Source organism: Cetorhinus maximus, chromosome 9 (genome assembly GCF_964194155.1).
Source record: "Cetorhinus maximus chromosome 9, sCetMax3.hap1.1, whole genome shotgun sequence".
NCBI lineage: Eukaryota > Metazoa > Chordata > Chondrichthyes > Lamniformes > Cetorhinidae > Cetorhinus > Cetorhinus maximus.
Genome location: NC_135887.1, coordinates 47,873,689 through 47,901,504, shown reverse-complemented (window position 1 = coordinate 47,901,504; position 27,816 = coordinate 47,873,689). Strand labels below are relative to the sequence as shown.

The window sequence follows — 27,816 nt, the reverse complement described above, 5'->3', positions numbered from 1 at the left end:
CTTGATTATTAATCAATGACCACATGGATGCTTAAGGAGATACGAAACTAGCAAATTCAAAAGTTGTCATTAGCCAACACACTTATTGCTATAGGATATTAGAAGCCAAACCATTGGATACACACATTTTTATTGCAGATTTCAGGTTAAGAGAAAAAAGCAACATGTTTAGTATCCATTATTAAAACTCAAGACTAAACTTCAACTGAAAGTATTGCAGTCACATTTTTATACAGTTTATGAATCCCTCAATACAGAAAAAGGGAAATATACCACCCAAAATGACAAGGTAATGAACCACACAGTTGCATACAAGTGTACCGTTCACATGAAACAACCAGCTATGCCAATGCTACTGACCCAACTAGAGTAGTCAAAGACAAGTCACTGTACAGGCAATTTATTAAAAATTCATTTTAATCTTTGTCTTCAAATACACTGTGAAAAAAGTACATTACATTGCATCAATGTTAAAGCACCACTAAAGCAAAAAAAGAAAAATCTTGTTCCCAGCATGCTTTCAGTAAGGCCTGTCACGTCGCTCTGATCTGTGATCACTTCTGAAATGAAAAACAAAAACATCAACATTTTCCCCACACAAAACACATTTATATTTCACTAACAGCAGTGCTTCAGCAAATTCTGTCAAAGATCTGATTAGACAGCTATGCTTACATGACATTCAGTGATGTGAAGTTTGTCTGTCAGGTACCACGGAACGCCACAAGTTTACCATTTACAAGATATAGATACAAACAGACCAGGTTTAATTATCCACCAAAGTAAGAATCTTTTCAAGCTCATGAAATTAAAATAAAAGTAAACCAGCAAGAAAGAAATAAGAAACAAAAACAGAATTACCTGGAAAAACTCAGCAGGTCTGGCAGCATCGGCGGAGAAGAAAAGAGTCGACGCTTCGAGAGCCGATGCTCCCAGGCCTGCTGAGTTTTTCCAGGTAATTCTGGTTTTGTTTTGGATTTCCAGCATCCGCAGTTTTTTGTTTTTATTTTTAAGAAAGAAATAAGACTTGACACTAGCCTAATGCAGGGGTGTGTAAACAAAGTATGGGGCTGGATCTCATGAGCAGCAGTGGGGAGGGGGTATTGCTCACCCACTTCGTTGCAACAGTAGGCCGGCAGTAGACATACCCTGAAAGAAGCCCACCCTGCAACCATAACATCCTGCATGCGGCCTAAACAAGCAAAGAGCGGGAGTTCCGCCCTTCAGAACTTCGCAGTCCCAGAACTCAGTAGCGGACTGGAATTGCAAGGAGGCCGTGGGGTGAAAAGGCCATGGATCCCAGAGAGGGAGCCCAGGGGAGTGGAGGGGAAGATGTGGGGAGGGGTCCCTACCTTTTAAGCAATTTTCTTATAAAAAACAAACAGCCTGCCCATTCCAACCATATTATGGCATGAGCAGTATATTATTCCTGTCAATTGGCTTGCTCACAAACTCAATTACCCATTATTTAAAAATGGTGGGCAGGCTCTCGATTCCAGCACCTGTCCTCCTACTGTGTTATGGGGGCAGAGTGGGAAGATGGTGGGCTTGCTGCCCTTCATTTTATGTGCCCCGCTGCCAAAATCACACCCAGCAGGGGGCTGTAAAATCAAGCCAAGGTTTCTTATTGTGTCACATTTTAGATGGACTTGGTTAAAGTTTTCCTAAATAGTTGCTTCAGGACAAGTTTGCTTATGGGATTTAACCAACGCACCATTGGTCATTTTTCTTCCGTCAAAGGTAACAAATAAGTTCTATTTTAGTGCATACCTTCCTCCACCCATTTTTCCAGAACCACCAAAACCACGATCTCCACCTCTGCCTCCACGGTATCCCCCACGGCCTCTGAAACCACCTCTTCCATGATGTTCTAAGAAAACAGAAAGAACCCTGGTTTAAAAAAAAAATCCTGGGGGGTGAAAAACAATAAGTCTCCTGAAACACCTGGGTTTCAAATTGAAGGAAGGTGCCTGGATTGAACTGCAAGCCTCCATATTAAAAATTTAGGCATTCCAAAAGCTAAAAGCATGCTATTTTGAACTCTACTAACCATCCTGCACTACTCTGTAAAACTTGAGCCCTGGAACTTAGTTCAGCCATGGCTCAGTTGGTGGTACTCTTGCCCCGAATCACAAGGTTCCAGGCTCAAGCTGCAATCTAGGGCTTGAGGACAAAAATCAAAGCCGACACTCCAGTGCAGAACTACACGAGTGTTGCACTGTTGGAAGTGCCAGCTGTTGAATGAGATGTTAAACTAAGGTGTTATCTGCCTGCTCAGGTGGATGGCACTATTTCAAAGAGCAGGGGAGTCATTCCCACCCTTCTGGTCAATCCCACAATCAACATCACAAAAACAAATCATTAGGTCATTCGCATTTGTTTGTGCGCAACAAATTTGCACAGATTGGCTACACTTCAAAAGTACTTAGCTCTCGATAGTTGGTGGTTACGAAAAGCACTATACATATCTTTTTAACACTAGCTTCCTGGGTTTGGGCGTGGGGGTGGAGGTGGATCCCAGGGAAAAGAGGGTGTCGGAGTAGTTTGAAGATCGAAACGGACAAAAGTTTTTTTTGAAAAAGTGGATAAGGGGGGAAAAAAAAACTGGTTTCCCAACTCCAATACATACCACCACTGTCAGCTCTGGGAGTTTTGCACTGGTTGCATTCATTTCTCCAAGCAAAGTTGACATTACCACATGTCCTAGAAAACACAAAATTCATTGTTTACACCCAAATAACTGGGCTAAGAATTTCCATGTACTACCTTGAATTAGTCCTAGTTATGAAATTTTTAAAAATGTTAATTCATGGTTTTCGTAAGATATGACCAAGTCAACAACTGTGGATATTATGGAAAAAGTTAAAACTCCGTTTAATGACTTACGGATTTGGGCAAGTCCAATCGTCACCTCTTGAACCACCTCCACCTTGAAAACCACGGCCACCATGTCCTCTGCCCATCTGACCTACAAAGAAGTGGCCCACAAGTCACACTTCAAACTTTTTTTTTTTAAAAATCCCAGTTTCTGCTAAATAGAAGCATTTATATACCTCCACGACCACCTCTACCACCTCGTACGAACTCTGATCGCCTTGTTGCAAAGGAAACTTTTATTATGTTTCCATGGAAATCCTTTCCTAAAAGAAATACATTATTAGTCACTTCAGCAGGGGCAATGAATTCAAGGTTAAACAAAATCTGCATAAAGCTAAGTGGACATTTCCTCTGGTTACATTTAACTTCAGTTCTACCTAGTGTCAGACTATACTGCTAAAATCAGATGCAAGATTTTTTAATCAAATCTCTCATTAGTATGCAACATAAATTCCCATGTCCATGTTTATAACGTAAATGTGTCAGTGACACCCTTCTGACTATGAAGGTGCTGCTATTTATGAACTGTCTATATATTGCTTCAAAAAAAAAAACATGGGGCAGGGCGGATGAGAAGATATATTTCTCCATGACCTCACTGCAGCAGAAGCAGCAAATAAAGCTGTTCTTTAAAAGCAACCTTTTGTTAACTCTATTTGATGTTAAAAAGGAACCAATTTGCACAATACTTCCCATTATGGAATCTGGTAACAAGAGTCAGCAGTACTCCGGGGAGTTGAGTATATCATTCTCTTCCTGCTTCCAGTAAATGGCCGCAGGCTGGTCAAGGTTTTTTCCCCATCATGCTATTGCCCACTTTAGCTCTGCTACTTTTGTCCTGTCATTGGGTACTTGAGTTCAAAATCCCCTGCAGGGCTTCAGAACAATCTAGGCCAACAATTAACTGCACCATGGAGGGAGTGCTAAAATGTTAGAAGTGCTATCTTGGAGACCTTTTTTTTTAAAAAAGCTGCAAGACTGATCAGGTGGACTGGAAGAATCTTACAGCATTAATTTGAAGAGCAGTGAATTTTTCCATTATGCAGAATATCAGTCCTTTCTTTTCATTTGCTGTTTTGTGGACAACTTGCACAATGGCTACAGTTGCCTCCATAACAGAAACAGAGTAACAAAGTGCTCTTTAAATTTGCTACCATTCCACACTTAATGTGCAGGCCACTACCACAGAAATTGGTCTATGGCCTTGTGGAAGTCAGTGGAATAAGAATTCAACATAAAAAAGGATCTTACCATCAAACCAATCAATTGCTGCTTTTGCTGATGGTGGGTCATCAAAAGACACTGTTGCTTCACCCTTAAGTTTGCCTGTAACTTTGTCAGTATAGAGGTTGATCATGGCATTTCCAGTTTTCTTATTAATCTATTAATGAAATGAACCTCAGTAAGACAAATAAATCTGTAATCCACATCTTTCCCCAAAATGTAAAAAGACATTGCACAAACCTTAATCACACCAATCTGTTTAAAGAAATCAGCAACTTGCTCATTTGTCACATCATCTCCAAGACCCTGAACAAAAATGGTGTTGTTATCAGAGTTGTCGTCAGAAGCTGTGGATAGGATAAAGAGACATGTTTTATAGTCTTGCAAGTCTTCCTTGTAGATGCTAGTCAAATTATTAATATAAAGCTCCAGAGCCAGAATATCAAAGACAAGTTAAAATACTGAAAAATGCAAGGACTTTATTTTCCTGTGAAGAACAACTTCAACTCAATCAGTACCAAATTTGAATCAATTGATTAAGGATGCTCAGAACACCATGGAACTCATCACAACAAAATGGATCATACAAGTAGAGAAAGCCAAGTGCTCCCAGGATAGGGCAAAAAAAGTGTATTTTCAGAACAAGGTTTCTAGGATGAGAAACACAATATTAAAAGCCAAAAGTCCAGGGATTTCAATCTCTTCAGCAGAGCATAAGACCACACCAGAAATTACCAACATAGCAAATACACATGCTGAGTTATCAAAATTTGTACTTGCAGTCAACAAGGCATTTCATTTGAACTAGTTTTAAATTAGAATGGACAACCAGGCTCCACAATTGATTCAGGTGCATTCAAATCCTGCAAATATCCAGCTAATAACTAATTGTGGCTTTTTTTTAAAAGGGAATGGCAGAGACATCATTAGTCTGTAGAATACTGAAGATTGCCTACCAGGATTAGGTCCTTGTCCACGATCTCTTGAACCTGCAGAGAAGAGGACAGAGCTCTAAAACTAGTTAAGTGATTTAATGAAGACAAAACTGCACATTGTCTTACACTACATTAAGTAGGAACATTCATTCTGAAACAGAACCAAAATAATGTTTTCAGTTTCTTCAGGTGCTATCCAGAAATAGCTACTATTGAACTTACTCTCCTTTTTTAGCCCAGAACTGCATACTGATATTCACATCAAGAATGTGCGCTGCTTCATACCATCATATTGATTGTGTCCCAACAGTTCCCTCCTCTTAGATGCTTTTGCGTGAACAGGATTTGTTTGCTATATGCATGTACTGACATTAAGAAAGCTTCTGAAACTGATGTTTTAATGCCTAAATACAACACCCAATTGTCCTACATTAGACAGACTTTATGGCAGGCGGGCGTCAGTACACAAAACCTTAACTGATTGATCATTTACAGGTGGGAGCAATTTAATACATAATTTTAGGTATGCAACATATGTCTAGGGCTTTATCTTTAGTGATTGATAACAGTTTCTGTCTTGATGCCATTGGTCCAGGAAGAGCAAGAGTCATTGCTGTTAACTCTTACAGAAAATAGCCAGTTAAGCAAGATAGGTTGAATTACAATAATGCCAGATCCAAATACTTGTTTGGATAATGCCATTTAGCCAGCTCCTATTGCCAAATGTCATTACCTTCTTGTTTTGTAAATATCAGCACTTGTTGAATCCATTTACTTAACTGACTTAAATTTTGTGCAGATAAAGAAGTTTCACAATAGAACCACACTTTTGCTAATGTAGTCAGACAAAAAGAAAATATTTTTCTTCATAAGGCCAGTTTATTCACTTAAGGATTTTTCCTAGTTCTTTCTGCCCAAAGTAAACCGCGTACTCAAGACACTATAACCAACAACTTTCAGATTGATTTTGCAGTAGATGGTTGCATAGGTATTTGGCCAAGACAATCGATTGCCCATTTTGTGATGGGGTCCATTATCCCTCTTTTTTAAAAATGGGGCCAGTTCATTTCAATATTTTGCACAGTACCTTAAAAGAGACAACTTGAGCAACCTGTGCAAGACTTTCCACACATCTGCACGCACCCACAGCTTACAGGGAACACTGATGGGGACTGGAATATCAAGTCCATAATATATTTTCCAGTTAGGTTGCACATCTTTAGAATTAAAACTTGAAAGGCTGCTTTTTGCCTCATTTTTCACCACCCCACACTTCCCCTCACCTCAGCCCAAACTTTGGAACAAGCATCAACATTGCTGTTGACTGAATAGAAAATCCTGAACCTTTGGCAAACTACATGCTTTATTTCCAGATTGAATAAATTCTCAGCAGTGTGTGCTGAATGCCCTCACTTAAAGTTACGAGGAAATGGTGGCTTTATGTCACAGATTTCATACAGAATTTCACGGAAACAGTTCCAATACTCTTAACTTACCACCAAAATTATTGAAGCCACCACGGTCACCACCACTGCAGAGGAAAAAAATTGAAGAAATGATGCTTTCCTCATGCCAGTTACAGGTTGAAACCAAAAGGCTTTAGCTTGACTTGATCCAAGGTATAATGAATGTTTTGACACCATTACTGCCACATGCTAGTTTACTATTGATGACATAACCAGTATATTCACAAACTCCAAAGACACAGTTTGCAAATAACTTTAACAGCAGCAAAGCTATTTACTTCAAAAATCATTCGAATGTCAAATTTTAGTGTCTAGTGTTTGCGAAAGTGCAACCGTGTTTCAAAATTTGAGTGCTACTGGAGTACACCTGCCATTTAGCCTTTAGGTGAAAGTTTCAATTTATTTAGAAAATTGGCCAGTAGACTTGACTCATTTGCTTTCAATAAGGCCAAGGCTACTAATAAAAGCTCTTTTGTAATTTATAAATTTTTGCAGCTTCAGAAACCACAGATAGGTGTGTGCAATGCATGAGCTTCAGTTAAGAAGAGGTCGAGAAGTGTACTAGTTCATTCACTCTGAAACCTGTGGCACACAAAATGTAGAGGAAGTTAACACAAAACAAGTTTAATCACCTTCAAAAGATTTATATAACCACATGCATTTAGGCTCAAGATGAAAAGTTATAGGACACATGATCGTTAGTACTTAGTATAGCTGATGTGAGCGGAGCCTTTTAACAGCTGATGCAAGTCCTAGAATTTGGGTTCAAAAGCTTCACTAATTGTGCCAAAATTCATACTAATCAAACTAAAGGGGTGTGTCAAGTGTCCAAGTTATCAAAGTGTATTTTATATTGACAAATAAAATGTGGTATGGTGATGTGGCCTCAATGCTTTCTTTAAAATAGAAGCTCAACATGTATATTCAAGAGAATATTCAAAACTGGGGAGGGGGAGGGTAGAAAATGGGAAAACATGTTCAGTGTAAAATTAAACTTGAATTCAACCAACCTCAGCCAAGTCAGCAAATAGCAACCTTCCCCCATGCCAATTCAGATGTAGCCCCAAAACATCAATTCAGAAGTAACTTCATATACTTAGTACTTGTTTTTGGCTGACTTCTAAAGTGAACTGATAGCATCCCAGTGCTAAAGACAAGTTCAACAGTTGTTTATGCCAAGATTTAAGGACTGCAACAATGTGCTGCTTGGGGATTACTCTTGAAGGTCTGTGACTATTAAAATCAAGTTCAAGGTGTTCCAAATAGCTGATAAGTGGAAGCCAGACATATCCCTGCCAAGATAAAATCCCAGATTTAAGAGTAATTTCACTTGCATTATGAATCCAGGGTTAGTTCAGACTCAAGCAGCATTCCTTCGCTTTCTCCCATTCATGATCAAGATAGATAATAATGACAAATTCTCTCTTTTGCAGCATTCCCCAACCAAGGAAACCACAAATAAAGACTATAAGGACCATCTGGGGCCAAGTGTCCACCAGTTTAGCAAACTGCTAGCTGTGTTATTGTATTATCTGACAAATGCATCAGCTTACTAAAATATTTAAAGCTGTCAGCCTCTAGATGTTTGGAAATAAATCCCTTTAGAAAAACAGCAACAAAAAAAAACCCAGTTTGGTTCCGTATAGAAACGGTAACTCTATAGTACATTTTTTTTGTAGGAGGAGGTATTTTGCATCCTCTGCAAAAAACATTGCCACGGATGGTTTTAAAACTCACCTCATAGGAACTTTGGCCTACTGCTGTGACTAGTCCTATCAGCCCTTCAAGTCTTCTCCAATAAGATGACGACTGATCTGGTTGTGGTCTCGACTCCACTTTACCGTCTGCTCCTCATAACCCAACTCCCTTGTCTATCAAAAATCCGTCTAACTCTGCCTTGAATAAATTCAAGCCTCCACTGCTTTGAGGAAGAGAATTCCAGATTAACAACCCTTTGAGAAAAAAATTCTCCTCATCTTAGTCTTAAAACAGTAGACCTCGTATTCTTAAACTGTGTCCCTGGTTCTAGTTTCTCTCAAGTGAAAACAACTTCCTGGTATCTATCCTACCATGTCCCCTCAGGATCTTACACATTTCAATAAGATCACCACTCATTCTTCTAAATTTCAAGTAAAGGCCTAATATCTTTCTTCACAAGCCCCTCATCCCAGGGATGAGTCGAGTGAACCATCTCTGTACTGCTTCTAACGCAATTATATCTTTTTTTCAAATAAGGAGACCAAAACTGTACAGTGTTCTGGACATGATCTCACCAAAGCCCTATATAGCTGCAGTATTTCATTCCCCTTGCAATAAATGCAAACCTTCCATTTGCCTTGCTAATCACGTGCAGTACCTGCATACTAACTTTGAAAGATTTACGTACCAGGACACCCAGATCCCCCAAGTTCTGCAATCTCTATTTAAATAATACTGCTTTTCTATTCTTCCTGCCAAAGTGAACAAGTTCATATTTTCCGACACTATACTCCATCTGCCAAATTTTTGCCCACTCACATAACCTGTCTAGATCCCTTTAGACTCTCTAACTCCTCTTGACAACTTACTTTCGTACCCATCTTGGTGTCGTCTGCAAATTTAGCTACCACACATTCGGTCCCTTAATCCGAAACACTGCTGTAGATTGTTAATGGCAGAGGCCCCAGCATTGTTCACTGTGGCATTCCACTTTAAACTTATTTTGTGTAGTAACCTTTGATGTGGCACCTTATCAAGGGTCTTCTAAAAATACAAGTACACATCTACAGGTTTCTCTTTATCCACCTTGCTTCTTACTTCTTCAAAAAAATTCAATTAGTTAAATGCAACTTCCCTTTTACAACCCGTTGACTCTGCCTGATCAAACTATGATTTTCTAAGAATCATGCTAGGACTTCCTTAATAATGTATTCTAGCCATTTTCCTAAGACAGATGGCCTGTAGGTTCCTACTTTCTGCCTCCTTTCTTGAATAAAGGGGTTATACTTGCTATTTTCCAACTCACTAGGACCCCTCCAGAACCTAAGGAATTTTGGAAGATTTTAACCAATGCACCTACTCTCTCTGCAGCCACTTCTTTTAAGAGCCTAGGATGCAGGCCACCTGATCCTGGGGACTTGTCAGCCTTTAGGTCTAATAGTTTACCCAGCACCTTTTCCCTAGTGAAGGTGATTGGTTTAAGCTCCTCCCTCCTGCTCACAAGTTTTCTAAGTCTTCTACAGTGAAGACGCACTACCTATTCAATGCCTCTGCCATTTATCAATTCCCCAAACTCTCACTTTAGAGGATCACTAGCTTTAGTTACTCTTTTCCTACATAAGTACTTGTAGAAACTCCTACTTTCTCATGACAGAATCAAGTGAAAAGTAATGCACACCATTCTAAACAAATCATGTATCCATGGCTTTTCTAAATCACTACTTAATTTCCAGAATGCATCGTGCATTTCGATCAGCTATTTAAATGTTCAGCTACAAAAATTAAAGCATTGTAAAATTGAACCAAATCCTTCTGACCCCTTTTCCTTGCTCCATTCATTTGTTAACAGAACTGTGAACATACTGCAATGAAAAAAAAGTTACTCATTTCTTGTATAACGTGATTGCAATGAATACTTACAATTCCTTTAACTCTTACAGTAGTCAGAGGTGTGTACATCAGAAGGAATATATTATTTGGAAAAAGTTGAAACTAATTTACTCCTAACACAAGACCTCTACTCCCTTCTCAACAACAGGCTAAGTCACAAATGTGATGGCAATAAAATAAAGCAGTTATGGTCCTGTATCTTTGGACTTAAATTCAAAAAGACTTGTCAAAGATAGCAACACTATTTAAACAGAGGTGAATTTTAAAAACAAACAAAAAAATGAAACTGCCCTTTCTTAGTTACCAAAAATTAGGATAGTCAACTGCAGAAACAAAAATATAGGAACGTATGAACTTAGAGCAGGATTAGGCCATTCAGCCACTAGTCTGTCATTTGATAAGATCATGGTTGATCCGATTTATTTTCCTGTCTACCCCTTAAACTCTTTGACTCCCTTGTCAGTCAAGAATCTAATTCAGCCTTAAAAATATTCAATGACCCTTCCTCCACTGATATGAACACATAACCATGTTTCATGCAGTTCACATAAGTCAGACAACACTAATTAGTCTGGGAGATAGATGAAGAATTTGCAGGGGAGAACACAAATCAATCCCAGGGCAAATTTAACCAATGTGTTGGTCTACAATTAAAGGCAAGGAGCCAGTTTACAGAAATCATTGCTGAAGACTCTTGCATAATATTTTAAAAAGCCTGCCAAGACCAGCTAGCATTAGTACAGAACCACTTTCAAGAATGGTTCTGCACCGTTCAATTTTTTTAATCACTAAAATCATATTCAAAGCAAACCAGAGAAAGGTAGAAAAGTATGCCAACACCCTTCTCTTCCTCCATATCCAGGTAGTTTTGGATTCAATAACTCACTGTACTGGGTGATTCCCAAACACTTCCACAAGAGTGCATGAACAAGTTTAAACTGCATCTTAAGTCCCTGTGCTGACATACAATAAATTTTGAAGTACAGCTATTGGTATGCGACTGAATAGGGCAGCCATTTTGAAGACAGTTACATCCTACAAGAGAGATGAATGACCAGTCATATTTTTCTGGCAGCATTGGTTGAACAGAAAATTTAGCTTGGACACAAGAACTCCCTCCCTAAAATACCATCATAGTTTGAACTTACCCGAAGTACAACACCACTAACAGTGCAGCATTCACTCAGTATATTGAAATGTCACTCTAGGTTTTATACTCATGGAGGTGGAACTTGAATTTCTGACTTTTAAATGACTGTTACCAACTGACCCAAGATGATCCATTTAAGACATTTCTGGAGTGCATTTTTGTATGAAGGAACGAAAAGGTTTTTGTTGCTCATACTGAAGGAAGCCTTGCTCTTTTGCTGCATCTACCTTAGCTTTCAGAGTTGGTGTCATTTACACAGATGGACAAAAAACCAACTCAGGAGGCAAGTCTCTAGTACCAAGCTTGAATGCTGTAACTAGCAGAAAGGTATCAATATTTATGAATGAAAAACTCAAGTGTTTTAAAAACCTGATAAGACAGGCATATCAGAATAGATATGCTGACAGAGTGCTTCAGAAAGCTAAATAAAGTTAGTAATATTACCCGAAACATAACCACATGAATCTGTGAACAGAATTAAAGCAAATTACTACATTGTTGCCCAAGCAGAGAAATAATTTAGGTTGCAACACTTCCAACATCTAAAAGGTCTGTACCTGAACAAGTTGGAAGAATAGTTCACTTTGCATTTATTCAAGGGTTCAGTTCATGTCATGTTCACTGAGAAAAACAATTATTCATTTTATCCTTAAAAGCAATTTTAAGTGAATGGGAGTAGAGACTAGACAGGATCTGGGATTTGTAAGCTGCAAGTCATAATGGCAGGCTCTTCCATTTGTACAGCCTAGCCTACCCTAAATTTCAACATAAAATTCAATGTGAAGTTTTCCACTTACTCGACTGCAACACTTAAATGCTATGAAAATGAATGCATTTCATTTAGGACACTATTCAACTCAAACGACAATAGGAGCATTACTGGCTAACAGCCTGCATATATACCAAACTGGACAGATCAATTTGTAGTTGAAAAGCATTCTAAATAACCACAACAGCCATGATAATAACCAATAATTCAGTGTGTCATAGTTTTTAACTATGAAATAAGTCTAGGTAAAAATGAATCAGCATATGTAAACGCTGGCATGGTCTATTAAAATTTCAAACCTAAGGTTTTCCATTAAATTTATTACTGCTGCCTACATTCAATTACTTGCACAATATGCAGTGGCAAAGATTTAGTGAAGCTTTTCCAGCCAAGTTAGAAAACATTTCTCTTAATTCTGAATGGTTTAAACATCACTTGGCTTTTAAATCGGGAAGTTGAATAAAAGGTACAGTGCATACAGAAATTAACTCCCATGTACAGGTTACATGGATTGTGTTGTTGTAACTGATAGGCATAGAGGTTTGTAATTAAGCATAACGAAGAAGCACCTACCCCATTCTACCACGTCCCCCTCTACCATCACCGTCAAAGCCACCATGACCATATCCTCCACGGCCTCTACCCCCATTACCCTGCGATCTGCCAAAATTCCGGCTGTCATCTCCAAATTTACTCCTGCCAGCTCTATCCTGTTCATAGTCATCTTTGGGTGGGGTGGGTGAGTGGGAGAAAGAAGGGAAAAAAATTGGTTATTAGCAATTGTTACTTCAATCATCTCCAGTTAAACTTTGCTTTTTTCCTAAAAAAATACTTATTCTCACTTGCAGAAGCTTCTGTTCTTCAAACTTAAAGCTTTGCTCATTTGTCAAAATGACTTCCTAGATAAGCAGTTAGATGGCCTCTAAACTTGGAGATGCTTCATCTATCTCTTCCTCCACCCTCAATAGAATATCTTGATTGGCCAGTTAAAGTAATGAAAATTTGCAAATATTCACTTTATTATATTCCATTCTCTATGGCTCTCCCATATCCACATAGTATTGGACTGGTATGTTAAACCAATGCTTCCACAGCTACCCACCATCCTTACCTCCTGAGCTCTGTTGGCCATAGTTGTCATGAGGTGGATGATACGAAGTTGGGTGGCTGTAACTTGGTTGGCTTGGCTGGGTACTATATTGTGTCTCAGACTTTGAGCCATAGCTGTAAGAGAAGTAGTTATTAAATGGACTATCCAATGTTTTCCTTAGTAAGCGACCAAGGTTTTTCTGGTAGTCATAGGCACTGTAGGTATTACTGTGTTCACTGCTCCTGGCTGAGGGAAATGCGGCTCAAGTGTTCAGAGACTATCCAGTGGTTAGCTCAGGATTCAGGGCAGCTAGTGGGTCATGATTTACAGAGCCTCGCAGCATCCATTCATGGAGCCTTTAGTATTATGCTCCATAACCTTCCTGTTATTGACCAAGGCGGGGCGGGGGAGAGAAGAATCAATAGCCCAATTTGGTCTCAGGAACATGCAGATAATGCCAGTTGGCAAGACAGAACTCAAGATCCAGTACATGTTGAGGCACCAGGCAAATGTAAAGCAATGGCCCTCTGGTGAATACCACACAGCTGATGTAGGAACAGCATAGATAATTTGGAATTTTAAAATGATTCCACACTAAATATACAGGAAATAAGAAGTCTCAATTGTATGCAGAACAAGATGCACATCAACTTTAGTTTATAAAAATTTCAATGCCATTTACATTATGTTCATAGAGAGTTCAGAAGATACGGATGCAGTCTTGTCCCTTGAGGAACCTGTGCGTGAATGGTAAAAACTGAAAAAAACTAATGTAGTCAACATGGCATTGTGAGCAAGATTCTGCAGTTTGGTATGACAAAAAAAGCCAGGAGCAAGCGAAACAGAGAAAGACAATGCTGTATGTTCCTTTTCTGGGAACCAAACAATAGGTCACCAGGGCCCCAAGGGCAAGGCTATGTTGGAATAAAGTCGCATTAGCTTGGTATCAATGGAGTCTGAATTGAAGTGGAAACTGCCTGCTCCACAGCCTAGTATCAAGTATTTCTTTAATGGATTTTATCAATTCAGCTTAAAACATGAATTATGGTATGTCAGATGATTTGAAAGCAGAAACAGGTACAATCAGCACAGCAGGGGTGGGGTATTGCTGCAAAAGGTGCCACTATACAACTAACGTGTATGTGCAAATTCAGGGTTGTCGTGGATAGGAGCACTCTGCACCCAAATACATTATGTGTACTTCAACAATGGTCATGCAATAGTTGCAGGATGAAGGTTTACTTACCGTTTTTGAGTTCTTGTGCTGCAGCTGTTCACAAAGTGGAAGTCGGGATTGGGAGGACCAGGGCTCGGAGTCAATCCCATGTTACAATAAGTCAATCAGGGGTAAGTAGAATAAATTTGCCTAGGCTAAAATAAATTTAGTTATATAAGTGTGGCATTAAATGGTACAGGAAGTTGGCAAGGCATGCGCTATATACAATCTTGTTATGTATACAAGTAATCCTCCAATGCTGTTGCTCACGGTGACTTGGGATGTGGCAAAGGCTGTGCGCTGTACATGTGATCTTGGGATCTGACTGGAGAAGCAAGGGTCATGTGATTCAGTGATGTTAGATGATGATCCAGGAGAGGGTGGCAGGAACAAAGAGCGTTGTAATTTGCAAATACAGAGTACTGGGTGTGAAAATTCCTAGGGGTGGAGAAAAGACATCTGCTCACAAGAAAAAGCCTCTTTCCCATGGCAAAGCTAAAATCAGTGAAGCACTTTCGGATGAGGCAACATTCCCCAAAGGAACTCTCCACTAGCTGAGGGACTGTCCTACGCTAAAAATCATTCATGGTTCCAGCTGGTGGGGTAAATGGAAAGGCTGATCATACCCTAGGGTGCACAGTGCCACTACCTTGAAGACAAGAGCTGGGAGAACTCCAAAAATATGATTTAAATGACAGCCAAATGCAACAAAATAGCATGATGAGGTATTAAAGACAATCATTTTAATTCACAATTATTAACAGATCAAGGCCAGTACGTGATTTTTTAAAAAAAACCAAGCCAGACCAGAAGGCTGAAGAGGACCAAATATTATATTCACGACTGAAAAGCAATACATTCCACACAATTAATACTTTAAATAGAATTCAATATTTTTGAATTATTGGGACATTACCTGCTAGGGGAATCTGAATGCTGCCCATAACTTCCATACAATTGTTGCTGTCCATAAGTATTATGGGAACTCTCACTTCCATAGCCATGTCCACTCTGCCGGTAGCCTGGCGTGGAGGATTGAGAGTTCAACCCTGTAAAATAGAAAATGCAATTTACATTGATATAGCTGCCTTTAAGAGAAAGCTACAATTCAGACAAAAACCATGATATACCTGACTGTGCTTGTCCATAACTTGAACCATACCCACTTTGGCCTTGTCCATATCCAGAAGCATCACCAGACTGCTCATATCCACCATAACCCTTAGCAGAGAGATGTACATTAGTTACAAAACTGTTTCAGTTATACATACCCACCCCAAACACAGACACTTTCTTCCCAAAAAAGGGTATTCTGGTGAGGAAAAATATAATTTCCACATTCACTATGTACTCAATACTAGTACATTAGCATTTGATTTACTAATTGAAAAAGAGTCTGTCTCTAACCCTCTTTCCCATGTGCACCTATCTCATAACTGCTATTAGGGAAAGCAGATCAGTAAACACAAGACAGACATTTACACAAGCTCTCAAAAATTTCTAGGTTCTGACAAACGGTCACAGATCTGAAACACAATCTGGTTCTTTTCTCCAGACGCTATCCGACTTTGTGTGTTTCCAGCATTTTCTACTCAGATTATCAGCATCAGTAGCACTTTTCTTAAATGGCAAAGATTTATAACTAGGTGCATGATATAAAGATATACACAGTATATGGAGTTCAAAGCTCAGCATAGGGTCAGAAAAAGAAATGCTATGTGCTCACAGAGAGCTTAAGGCTGAGTGCAATAATGCAATATCTGCAAGTTGCCATGTTTCACAAGTTCAGAAAAAAAAAGGTAGAAATAAATTTTGGTACAAAAGATGCCATATTTGACAGATGTTACAGGAATCTGCTGTAGCATGCTGTTGTGCAGCCCTAGATCAGAACTAGCCTTTGGAAGTGCCACTTGTGGGCTTGAATACCCTCACATGTGGCTCTCAGCACAACTGCTGCACTAAATGTCTTTCCCCTTCCAGCTGGAAAGAACGAGTAATGCTAATGCATTAGGAAGCACAATGCACTATGGAGCTTTAAATCTTTTTACTATCCAGTCTGTAGCTGACCTCCATTTAATTACTCAAAGACAAAGCAGCGAATTCAGGATTTCAACACTCGAGTGTGCTAGTTTCAGCTATTTAATTTGTGGTACAATATGTTTGGTCATTCTTGAAAGCAGCCATTAGGCAAGGCATTTTAGGACTGCAGCTGACAAGCAGCTAGTGAATTTGTCTAGAGGAAGGATTAGGAATGAGAACAAGTCTGCCAAACTATTCAAACATCAATGAAGAGAGCGAAAAGGATGGAAAGATTCAAAGCAAAAAACTGCTCTATTCAAGGTAGCTCGCTTTTCACAAAAAGCTCATTCATTCAATAGTCAGGACATCAAAAAGAACCCTTCTAATTGGATCAATCTTTATTTGGTTCTAGAGCAGCAAGTCTCTTTTGTGGCATTTAACAAGAGTGTCAGAATCAAGAGTGAGGGTTTGGACAAATCCATCCTCCGCTCTGAAATATCAAGACTCAAAACACTATTTAGTGTTATTCTGACAAACATTTATTGCAGGTTATTGCAGAAAAAGTTCAATGTAAGGAATGGAGAGGGAATGCATTCTATATAAATAGGCATTTTTGCACAATTAAGTTCATTTATCAGTTTTTTGTATTTGACAACTAAAATTGTTCAATCGGTCATTTTCTAGATAGTTGGGGTGGGGTGGGGGGGAGTCCCAACTAAAACCTTAGAAAACATTGTGTAATAAAATTTAAGCTCACTCTGCACTGAAAAGGTTTGCTGCGCACAATACATTGTTTAGTGTTACTTGCGACTTAAAGTAAACAGTTAAGCCTTACAATTGTGTCACTGCTACTTTTCAGAGAAGTGGGTAGGGGTGTAGCTAATAAGGAATGGGATTGTGGCAAAAGACAATGGCAATTATAAACCTGCAGGATAGACATGCAATTGGCATGTGAATTTCAAGACAAAAGCATGAGCTGGTACACTTTGGTAGAAGAATAAAGAGACCTCATACTCCTTGGGAAAATGGGGTGAAGGAGCAAAGAGATCTAGGGATAGAGGCCCACCCCCCATCCCAAGAGATTGCATAACATTTTGTACGTTATGAAAGTGTATGATGGGGAAGACAAAGACGGTTGCACTCGAGACCAAAACTAGGTGCCACAAATAGAAGATAGTCTCAAATAAGTCTAATAGGGAATTCAGGAGAAACCACCCAAAGTGGTTAGATTGTGGAACTCCATATCACAAGGAGCAACTGAGACCAATAGCATAACTGGATTTAAGGGGAAGCTAGACAAATACTGGAAAGAAAGGAATAGAAGGAGGCTCATGTGAAATAAACAAGCATGGATCAATTGAGCTAAATGTTCTATTTCCATGTTATTCATTCTATGTAAAAACAGTGGAAGAATAAACCACTGCCTTCTGTTGTTTTATTCAACTATTGGCTGAAAATAAGGAAGATCACAGGAACACAGAATAAACCCACCAAGTTGAAAGTGAACTCCTGGGCACACTACAAATCTACCCAGAAACATATGGGCAAGTGACAGCACCCCCAGACACAAGAGTTCAGGATTAAGGGGAATGAAGAGGCTTTTTAATTACCCAAAGGGCAAGAATGAGCAGCAGACCTGACATGCTCAGTTTATAGTATAAATAATGGCTAAGAGACTTAACTTGGAGGAGGTAGAATCAAGGAAACATTAATTTTATAATGTTAAGGGTTGAAATAACATGAACAAGAGAAAATGTTCTTAAGGTTTACTTCAAAGCTCAAAAATATTTCCCTGTAGAAACAATTTATGATTAGAATACAAGGTAAAAATGTAACATTCTACAGGGCTAGCTGACAATTAGGCAGTTAAGGCATTTCAGATTTCTTCCATTATTGAACCTAGTCAATAGGAAAGCAATGGCAACTTGTAAAAATGACTACTGCTACTATCAAATGTGGTTACCTTAAAGGCTTAGAACATCCAACATGTGCCAATTACAGCAAACTTTTTTTCGGGGGGTGGGGGGAAGAGGAGGACAAAATTTAGAACACGATAGTAGCCCAAAGAGGTTTAAATGTCAAGCAGAATGAATGTCAAGAGATCTGTAAAGCAGTTCTGCACATCTCCCAGATGACAATTGTAGTTCACTCCTGCATTAAAAATTTCTTCACTTGCCAGAAAGTGCTACAAGTTATACTAAGATGACCCAGGAAGCTGGAATGCAAATTAAAACAGTCTGGGTTTTAGAAGTAGGAAAGCAACAAAAAGGAGAAATAGCTTGAAAATGCAACTAAACAAGTTATCGTACATGCTTCTAACAAGAGAGTTAAAGAGAAATAGATGCTTCACGAAAAATTGGGATAAATAAATCTCATCTCACCCAGGCTCAAAAAATCAAATCTATGCAAGCTGATAGAGTTGTTAAAAATTGAGAAAGATTGGAACCAGAGTGACAAGGATTAAATTTCATCCAATCATTTCAACATATGCACTGATTTCATTACGAGTGCATCTGGGTGCCTTTGAAGCATGATCAACTCAAGTTACATCACTTAACTTCTGGTTGCAATTAGACACTGGGTGTTAAGCAACCAAATAGCAAGCTAAAAATCATTGGCAATCACAAAGCAAGAGGACCTTCCAAAATAGAGATGGGCCTGAAGTAAATACATGAATAAACTAGATTACTTAGTACTGGGTGGTTCACAAGATGGATAAAACATTGAAGTGGTCAACAAATGCAAGAGGTATTTTCACATTCTGCCAAGCCATTAACAAAAATAAAACTAATATGCTGACTGCAGCAATTACTACATTTGGTCAACAGCACTGCACTGATGAAAGATGGATTTTGTAGCAAGAACACTAGGGCAAGATGTTATTACAGATGTTGGCTGAAAACAATGACTAATGACAGGCAGTGCTTGAAATTGCAGAAGGAATTTCATTGCAGTTGGTGTCAAAAATCAATATTAGTCTCCAGATGGAGAAAGATTAGAGGGCAGACAATAACTAGACACCTGCAGAAATTGTTTCCGTTACTTTAAAGACAGTATTGAAACTTGCTGCAAACTTCCAAAATTTTAAGAGTTGTCATCCTTGCCTGAGTGATGGTACACGAGTCAAAGTTGTAGGTTAAAGCCCCATTCGACACTTGAGCAAATAATAGGCTGACATCAGTGCAGTACAGCACTGTGAAGTCATATCTTAGAAGAGATGACAGACTGAGGCTTCATCGGTTTAGCAGGAGCAAAATATTCCATGCCAGGAAGAGCTGTGGAGTTCCCCTGGTGTGAAATATCAATCCCTCAAAAATATGACTAAAATATGTATCCTGGTTATATATTTTTTTTGCAGTTTTCCCACACAGTTGGCTGTTTCCCTACTTTACAACAGTGACTATATATCAAAAGCACTTATTCCCATCTGGAATTAAACCAGTTTCCAGTGGTTGAGGATTTATCTTGTCTCAAATTGTAGAGCTCATTTCCAGAGTTGGTAGTTGAGGCAGAAATGTTAATGTGTAAAATTAGATTAGATGGGGGTGTGGGTGGGAGGTGAAGGGATATTTACTCCTGTAGTGGGGTAAACTGGAACATGAACAGGTTGGCCCAAATGGACACAAGGATTACTGAGTCACAAAACCTTGCATTTATATAGCACCTTTAAATAGCAGAAAGTCCCAGGACATTCACAGAAACATTAAACAAAATTTGACACCAAACCACTCAAGCAGATATTAGGAAATGCAACCAAAAATTCAGTTAGAGCTGAGTTTTAAAGAACATCTTTTAAAAAAGGAGGAAAAAAGATAGAGTGGTTTAGGAGGCAAGTTCTAGAACTTGGGGCCCAAGTAGCTCAAAGTATGACTGCCAACATTGGTGATGGAAAGGAGGTTTGTACAAGAGGCCAGAACTAGAGAGCAGAGATCTCAGAAGGTTGTAAACTGGAGATTAGGGAGAGGAGAGGTCATGGGAGAATTTGAACACAATGAGAACTTTAAATTTGAGGCAGTCGGACCAGGATACAATGAAGGTCAGCAAGCACAAGGTGATGAGTGAATGGGACTTTTTGCAAGTTAGAATATGGGAAAAATTTTGAGTGAGCTGAAGGTTAGAGGAAGGCAGGCAAGAGGGCAACCTGAATATTGCAATAGTCGAGACTGGTAGTAACAAAGGCATGGATGTCGGTTTCAGCACTCGTAGGAGAGCATAACAAAAAAGGTGAGTGTCATAAAAATATGCAACAGGAAATATGGCTACCAACATCAAGCATCTAGACAAGATTTTTAATGGTCAGGTATGGCTAAACCAAGAAAGAGATTTAAAACTGCTATTCACAAACCATTGGAAAGCCCATAACTTACTAAACACATTAGATACTTTATACAATATTAACACATTGGGCATATTCAGACAATGTAATTAATTAATTTTACTAATGACAATCTAATCTCAATGTTAGATCAAATACCTAACAACTATGGCCAGCGCTCAAATTGAATTGAGATCAGAGTAAAACCTGCTATAACAACTATAAAAGTCACATATGTAGTTTCTTAATTAACACCGTTTTGGTCATTGACAGCATTAATATAGGGCAGCATAGCAAAACCACATCGATAACTCTCTTCAATGTAGTCCTGATGCCAAGCAGGGGAAAATCAGTTAGGGGAAAAAAAACTTAGCAGCTGCTTTCACAGCAGCACCTGAAAACAACAGGTTGTCTGGTTAACAGATAGTGATGAGGGGGAGAAAAAGTTATCTTGGGAGGGTTGTTAACTTGCTTCGCAAGAAGGCATCAGAAAAACTAGAGATAGCTGAACTATCCAATAAGGGTACATATACCAACAAAAAGGATAGTCAATCCCCTAGCTCAGAAACAGATTCAAAGAGACAAGACGCCAGGAACATTTGTGTTGGCATTAATTGGAATAGTTTGAGTTTAACCCAAGAAAGATTGCTCCACAATCCTTTGCTTTATCGTAAAAGTATAATGCACCCTCTCACCCCACCCCCATTTACAGATACGAGTTTAAATATTTAACGAAAATAAGCTTGGTTTCCAGCGCTCACTAAATGTCAGTACAGCATTTGGAAGTATCGTAGGGAAGCTATTCCCAGATTTCCACTGCATCATTTATAGATGATTGAAAGTTTATCTTTCAGAAAGATTATAGAATCAATTTTGTTTAGAGCAACCACCTCAGGTTCCCATTAAATCTTAAGCACTTAATATTGATATTCTAGGTCCATCTTACAGGAGGGTGGGCAGTAAACTAACTTTTTTCCAAGTCAAATTACTTACATGAAAAATACAAACAGTACTAGAAAAAAGTTCAATAGCCTTCATTACAAGGCTGTTTATAACATGGCCACTGGCCATGGTCTCCACGTAGCTCTTAAACCCAAGTCATTTAGCTTAACACACCTGTGCAGCGTGCCCATAACTTTGGCCTGACTGTGCACCATAGGCTCCATAGCTGCAAAGAGAGAAAAATGTTTAAATACCAAAAAAGACATGATCACATTTTACAGATTTCCATTACAACAAATTGGGCTGTAATTACAGTCACTAGAAATAAGCAATGGTAAGACATCAGGTACATGAGGGCATTCAGTGTTGTAGCAAAAGACTATTCAACAGTTAAACCAAGTTCTCTCTCTCCATGAGATTGCTATGTAGCCCACTAAGTCTGGAGCATTTCAGAATGCATGAAAAGTTACAAGTATTATGTATTACTAACTGAATTAGTATATATTACTAACTGAAGACCCAATTCATTTAACTCCACTATCTATACCGTCCTCAGGACAACTGTAATAGTTTACATCCAGTCTTCAAAAAGGGAAATGCCTTCTGCAAGTCACCTTTAAATTATTGAAAGGTGACACCTTAATTGTAGGGTCCAACAATTTAACCCAACATCCGATTTTAGTTCACAATTTACAAATCAGGATTAAAATGTATTTACATCATGATTATTCGATGACACCGCACCCAAGTTGCAAAGTTACACAATAAACCTGCTGCTTAAAAAGCTGCAGAACTCACTTATTCTTATCAATTTACAATTACCTGGCTATTTACAATTGTCTAATGTTGCCTTTCATCAGAGCATCAGATTTACAAAAGGCAAGAACCTAACTGAATGGGTACTGGCTCACTGGTACAGCTGTATTTAGTGATGACAAGCAGGTTCCCCTCCAAGCCACACACCATCCTGGGTTGGAACAATATCGCTGCTCCTTCACTGTCACAGGGTTAAAACCCTGGAACTCCCTAACAGCACTGCAGGTGTACCTACATCACATGGATTGCAGTGGTTCAAGGTGCCAGCTCACCACCATCTTCTCAAGGGAAATTAGGGGCAATGGGCAACAAATGCTGGCCTAGCCAGTGACACCCACATCCTGTGAAAGAATTTTGTAAACTGAAATACACCAAGTGTTAAACATACAGTCCAGTCAGGGGTGAAGACAAATAGCCAGATTAACATTCCAGGTTTACAACCTGGGGACAATTCTAACAAAGAAACCACATCAGAAATATTTAAAATTGAAAACAAAGAGCTGGAAAAACTCTGTAGGTCTGGCAGCATCTGTCGAGAAGGAAACAGTTAACTCTTCTTCGGAACATTAAAAAGCCATCTGAACAAGAGTCATATTGGACACAAAACATCAGCTGTTTCTCTCTCCACAGGTGCTGCCAGCCTGCTGAATCTTTCTCACACTTCGTTTTTAAATTTCAGATTTCCAGCATCCACAGTATTTTCTTATTTTCGTCAGAATCTGCAAAAAAGACAAGTTATGTGTATTTCTAGCATTTTCTTACTTTCAAATTTCTAGATAACTGGTCCCTCTAACTCCTGACATGCATGCATGCATACCTTTGTGCTTGAGCTCCAGGCTGGCTGTAATTTCCATAATCTGTAAATTTAAAAAAAAGTGGGAAAAAAAAATCAGTGACTGTTTCTGCAACCTGCCAACACATCCCAACATTGCTCACTTCAAAGATTCAGCTAAAAGAGGTTTAGAAAGATGGTACAGAACTAGTTACCTTTACCCCAGTTTGGAGTGCTCATAAAGTGAAGTTCACCAAGAAATATTGAGGTTAAAATAGCTCTTAGTTTGTGCTGCTTGGATCTTCCAACTGTACCCAATTAGAAGTGACAGTGAATCAATCAACTTTACAGGTCTTTCTGTCAATTATATCAATGATTTGGATCTGGGAATTAATTGTAATATTTCAAGTTTGCAGATAACACGAAACTAGGTGGAAGTGAGAGTTGTGAGTAGGATGTAAAGATGCTTCAAGAAGATTCTGAGAGGCTAAGCGAGTGGAAAAAAAATTGGCAGATGGAATACAATGTGGAGAAATGTGAGGTTATCCATGTGAGAAAAACAGAAGCATAGTATTTCTTAAACGGTGAGGGGCTGGGAAGTGTTGAACTTCAAAGGGACTTGGGTGTCCTTATCCACGAGTCACTGAAAGCAAACATGCAGGTACAGCAAGCAATTAAAGTGGCAAATGGTACATAGGCCTTTATTACAAGAGGATTTGAGTAAAGCAATAAACATAACTTACTGCAATTATATAAAGCCTTGGTGAGACCGCACCTGTGTGCAGTTTTGGTCTCCTTACCCAAGGAAACATTGTTTGCACTCCCTCTCTGGCAAATATATGTTTCAAACTAATCCTGGGTTGGCAGGATTGTCCCATGAGGAACAATTAAATAGACTGGGCCTTTATTCTCTGAAGTTTAAAAGAACGAAAGGTGATCTCATACAAATTTCTTTTAAAAACCAGGCTTGACAGAGTAGATGCGGGAAGAATATTTGCCCTGACTTGGGGAGGAGGGGTGAGGGGGTTTAGAACCAGGGGACAGTCTCAGAACAAGGGGCAGGCCATTTAGGGCTGAGATGAAGAGAAATTTCTTCAGAGGGTAGTGAATCTTTGGAATTCTCTACCCCGGAGGGCTGTGGAAGCTCAATCATTGAGTACATTCAAGACTGAGATCAATAGATTTCTACATATTAAAAACAAGGGATACAGGGATTGTACAGAAAAATTGTGTTGAAGTAGATGATCTCATTGAATGGACTTGAAGGGCTGAACAGCCTACTTCTGCTCCTAGTTCTTATGGTGTCAAATGATAACATGCAAATAACCATGGTACAAATTCCCTTGATTTTAAAGCAACTGACTTAATGGACACGGCATAAAAATGGCAGCAGTTTCAACTACAAAGTAATTATGCTGAATAAAAATTACAAGCAGAGTTGCTCCATCAGCTGTCATTATAAGAATGATTAAATAAACACCTTTAAAAACAAGCACTCCAGCCTCAAATCCTTTGGCCCATTTAATTGCCAGTACTCCCATGCAACAAACATCATAAGCTATATATGATAGCATTTGATCTATTAGGGTACATACTCTTATGCACAGTGCAGCTGCCCTTTTCATTTAGAAATTCTGAAAACAAGCACCCTTGAGTCAGCTCACTCATCCTGACAACAAATTCAAATCATAATTTTGCTGCCAGAATAGGAGCCAGATTTACTACTAAAATCACTTCAATCTCAAAATTCAAAATAAACACTAGCATAAAAAGGTGTTAACTAGTCAATATTTCAAATTATCAAAGTAGACTCTGACAATCGCACTGATATTAAGCTGGCAAGATAGTAATTAATAGTCAACATGGGAGTTATCGCATCACAAAAGCAGGTCATCTGGCTCATCCATTGGGTACCAAGTGTTTTGCTCCACAGGCTATCCAGCCGTACCCCATTGTTCTGCTTGTTCTCTGTTTCTTATATTATTTTCAAGCAACTGTCCAATTTCCTTTTGAAATAATTGAGACACTTGGCTGTTTTCCGATTTTGTAGTTGAGAATTTCCACATTCTTTTACCCTTTACATGAAGATACGTTTGAAATCTGAATTTGCTGTGATGATCTTCCATTAATTACCACCTTATGTGAAATGACTTCATTTCTAATCCTTCATAATGTTGAAGGTTTCCAGATGGTTAAGTTTTGGTTTTCACATATCATGACAGACCCAACATCTCAAGCCTATCAACCAGAACACCTCATTCCTATAACAAATTCTATGCTGAAACCGTTGTTCCTTTTTATATCCTTCCTATAAGATGCTGTCCCAAACTGTACAATCCCCAACTACAGAATTGTAGAAGTTCAACATTATCTCACTGCTTTTACATTCTATGAATTAACATACAAAACAGAGGACCTGTATCTTAAATAGCCCTATCTATTTGCAATGCCACCTTTAATAGCTTGTGTATTTATAAACTAATACCCCTCTGTTCCCCAATTATTTAAAATTTAACATGGTACAATCTTTCCTATTAACTTTCAATGTTTATTACTTCAGATTTCAAGTGCATTTATCACTCGTGCCAATTAGTCAAAGTCTTTGTTATCATAATTTATCGCCCCCAAACTTAATCTTCAGTAGGGTCTGCCCCAATTAGAGATCAAGTACATGATGCATCTGTAAGGGTCTGCTCAAATTCTAGAGAAGCTTGTACAATAAACACTTGTTTCAGTTTTAATCCAGGAAGCATGCAACCCAGAAATTCAAGAGCAGCTGCTACCTCTGGCAGAGAGTACAGTAACAAGACTTCTGCCTAGACTGTTCTCCAAGAGTCAAATTTGATGCAGAAAGTACCACTCCAAATCAAATCGATTCGAAGTGAACCATTTATTTTCGCCCCTTACAATGGGAATACAACTTTTAATTACTAATACTCAAGATTTCACTGAATCTGTTACCTTAATCTGTAGAAGGCATGCATATAAAAGCGTATTCAGGCGCGCACGGGCAGGTTAGATACAAAACTCTGCTTATGAATAGATGGAAGCAGTTTGGGTATTGGGGGGGGGGGGGGGGTGGGGGTGAATGGTGCTCGGAGCCTCCCGTCTAATAAATGGGGGTTGGCGGGAAGAGGGCGGCCTTCCCGCCCGTCCCAAAGCCGCTCCTCAAAATGGCGGCTGAATGTCCGGGACATTTGGAACTGCGTCACGCTGCTCTCCCAGGCCGGAGTGTCAGAGCCTCGGGATAGAAACCGTAAACCCTCCCCGACCTCCCTTCACAAGCCAGCTTAGCCGCCTCACCGCGACGCCCTGGGGGGTAAGCGAGCGAGCGGCCTCGTCACCACTTGACCTCCCATCCCCTTTACCGCCCCGTCCCCTCCGCCAAAGGCGGGCTCCGGGCAGCCTAGGCCAGGTGCGCTATCTGGTTAGTAAGATTCCGCGGCTGGGCCGGGCCGGTTGGTGTGTTTGGTTAAGAGGCGGAGGCGAGTCCGCCGCTACAAACCGGGCCGTGGAGGACGGGGATGGCGAAAGGCCGCCGGTCCCGCGGGGGGGTGGCAGCCGCACTATCCCGCCTCTGCTCCCGTCACTGTTTAGGCGCTCTCTCCCCGGCCCGCTGCTTCCCTCCCCCTCGGAGAGCGCTTACCGGACATGCTGCTTTCCCCGCCTCACTCACTCACTCCCTCCCGCCGACTGATTGAGCGGCTAATGGCGGCCTGGGGACATACCAACTCCCGCCAGCTACAGGGGGAACTCAGCCTAGCAAGGCGATCACGAAAACGATCAAAATCCGACTAGTGGAACCAGAAACGTTCCATACGGAGAAAACACGGCTTAATACCCCGCAGGCCACCGATAAAGCCGGATTACCCTGCTCGTTAAGACAATAAACGGACGCAACGTATTTAATGTCTCTGCTCCCTCCCCCCATGGTGAGGTGGTAGTTCCCGGTCTGACCCAGTTCTGGAACCGGTCGGGACCGGTTAGTGAGGGGAGCACGTGACTCATTGACAACTTCCCCCATCTCTGGGACATTGACTGGGCCAAGTGGACATGTAGGAAGCTTCATTGAAGAGGTGTCTTGGCTCCATTGACGCCGGCGAGTGCCTCATCCTCCGGGGGTATTTCAACTGTGCTCTCTTGGGGAGGGGCCACCTCGGCAGCCTATGGTTTGGTGGGCGGCTGGCAGAATCTCCATCTCGACTCCAGCACTTCAATTTTTCTTGCGGTTTGGAGCACGAGGGTCCCGAATCAACAGCCTTTTACGTTTGCCAGGCATTCCGGAGGCTTCCGGATCCTGGTCTGGCGGGAGCTGGTGGATCTGCTCCACACGCAGGATTGTCCACATACAAAGGCTATGTTTGCACGTGGGCAAGGCTTATGTCCAGGTGGCCTGTGCTGTAATGTGCAGGGCTACTGATCAAATGCAGGAAGGTGGGATTAGCCTTTGCCAACTGCACCAGCATGATGGGCCAAAGCCTCCATCATTCTTGTAAATTTTTGATAATTTTTATGGATTATTCCCAGTGTCATGTTCTAGTGAGTACAGAAATAGGAAGATAAAGCAAATGAACGGTTGGAGAGATGGTGAAATTAGGAGGGCTTTAGATAGAACGCCTTTAACTTAGCCTTTTTAA

The 27,816-nt window shown here is 39.9% G+C and overlaps 1 protein-coding gene across 5 annotated transcripts; it reads right to left on the bottom strand.

Moving 5' to 3' along the window:
* Positions 1–399: 399 nt before the first annotated feature.
* On the bottom strand, positions 400–26,878 carry LOC144684627 (TATA-binding protein-associated factor 2N-like). 5 transcript variants are annotated; one of them, XM_078548658.1, is made up of 17 exons: positions 26,826–26,863; positions 23,225–23,264; positions 21,766–21,817; positions 15,446–15,536; positions 15,232–15,364; positions 14,346–14,470; positions 13,121–13,233; positions 12,583–12,733; positions 6,533–6,567; positions 5,058–5,090; positions 4,342–4,448; positions 4,129–4,258; positions 3,054–3,140; positions 2,887–2,968; positions 2,633–2,703; positions 1,771–1,870; positions 400–560 (listed from the first exon to the last, which is right to left on the bottom strand). In XM_078548658.1, exons 6-17 carry the CDS (start codon positions 14,423–14,425, stop codon positions 521–523), a joined length of 1,029 nt encoding a protein of 342 aa, XP_078404784.1. In that variant the 5' UTR covers positions 14,426–14,470; positions 15,232–15,364; positions 15,446–15,536; positions 21,766–21,817; positions 23,225–23,264; positions 26,826–26,863; the 3' UTR covers positions 400–520. The 5 variants fall into 5 exon arrangements, with proteins under 5 accessions (XP_078404784.1, XP_078404780.1, XP_078404779.1 ...); XM_078548654.1 differs by lacking the exon at positions 14,346–14,470 and having other exon boundaries at positions 26,826–26,878; XM_078548653.1 differs by lacking the exons at positions 14,346–14,470; positions 26,826–26,863 and adding an exon at positions 24,660–24,735.
* Positions 26,879–27,816: the final 938 nt, after the last annotated feature.

Excerpts from the sequence above, each read along its gene's own strand:
- LOC144684627 (XM_078548653.1), bottom strand. The coding sequence starts at position 24,720 with ATGGGAGTACTGGCAATTAAATGGGCCAAAGGATTTGAGGCTGGAGTG. Across the intron at positions 12,734-13,120 it reads TGGCCAACAGAGCTCAGGAG|ATGACTATGAACAGGATAGA; the intron begins GTAAGGATGGTG and ends CCCCACCCAAAG. Across the intron at positions 1,871-2,632 it reads AACTCCCAGAGCTGACAGTG|AACATCATGGAAGAGGTGGT; the intron begins GTGGTATGTATT and ends CTGTTTTCTTAG.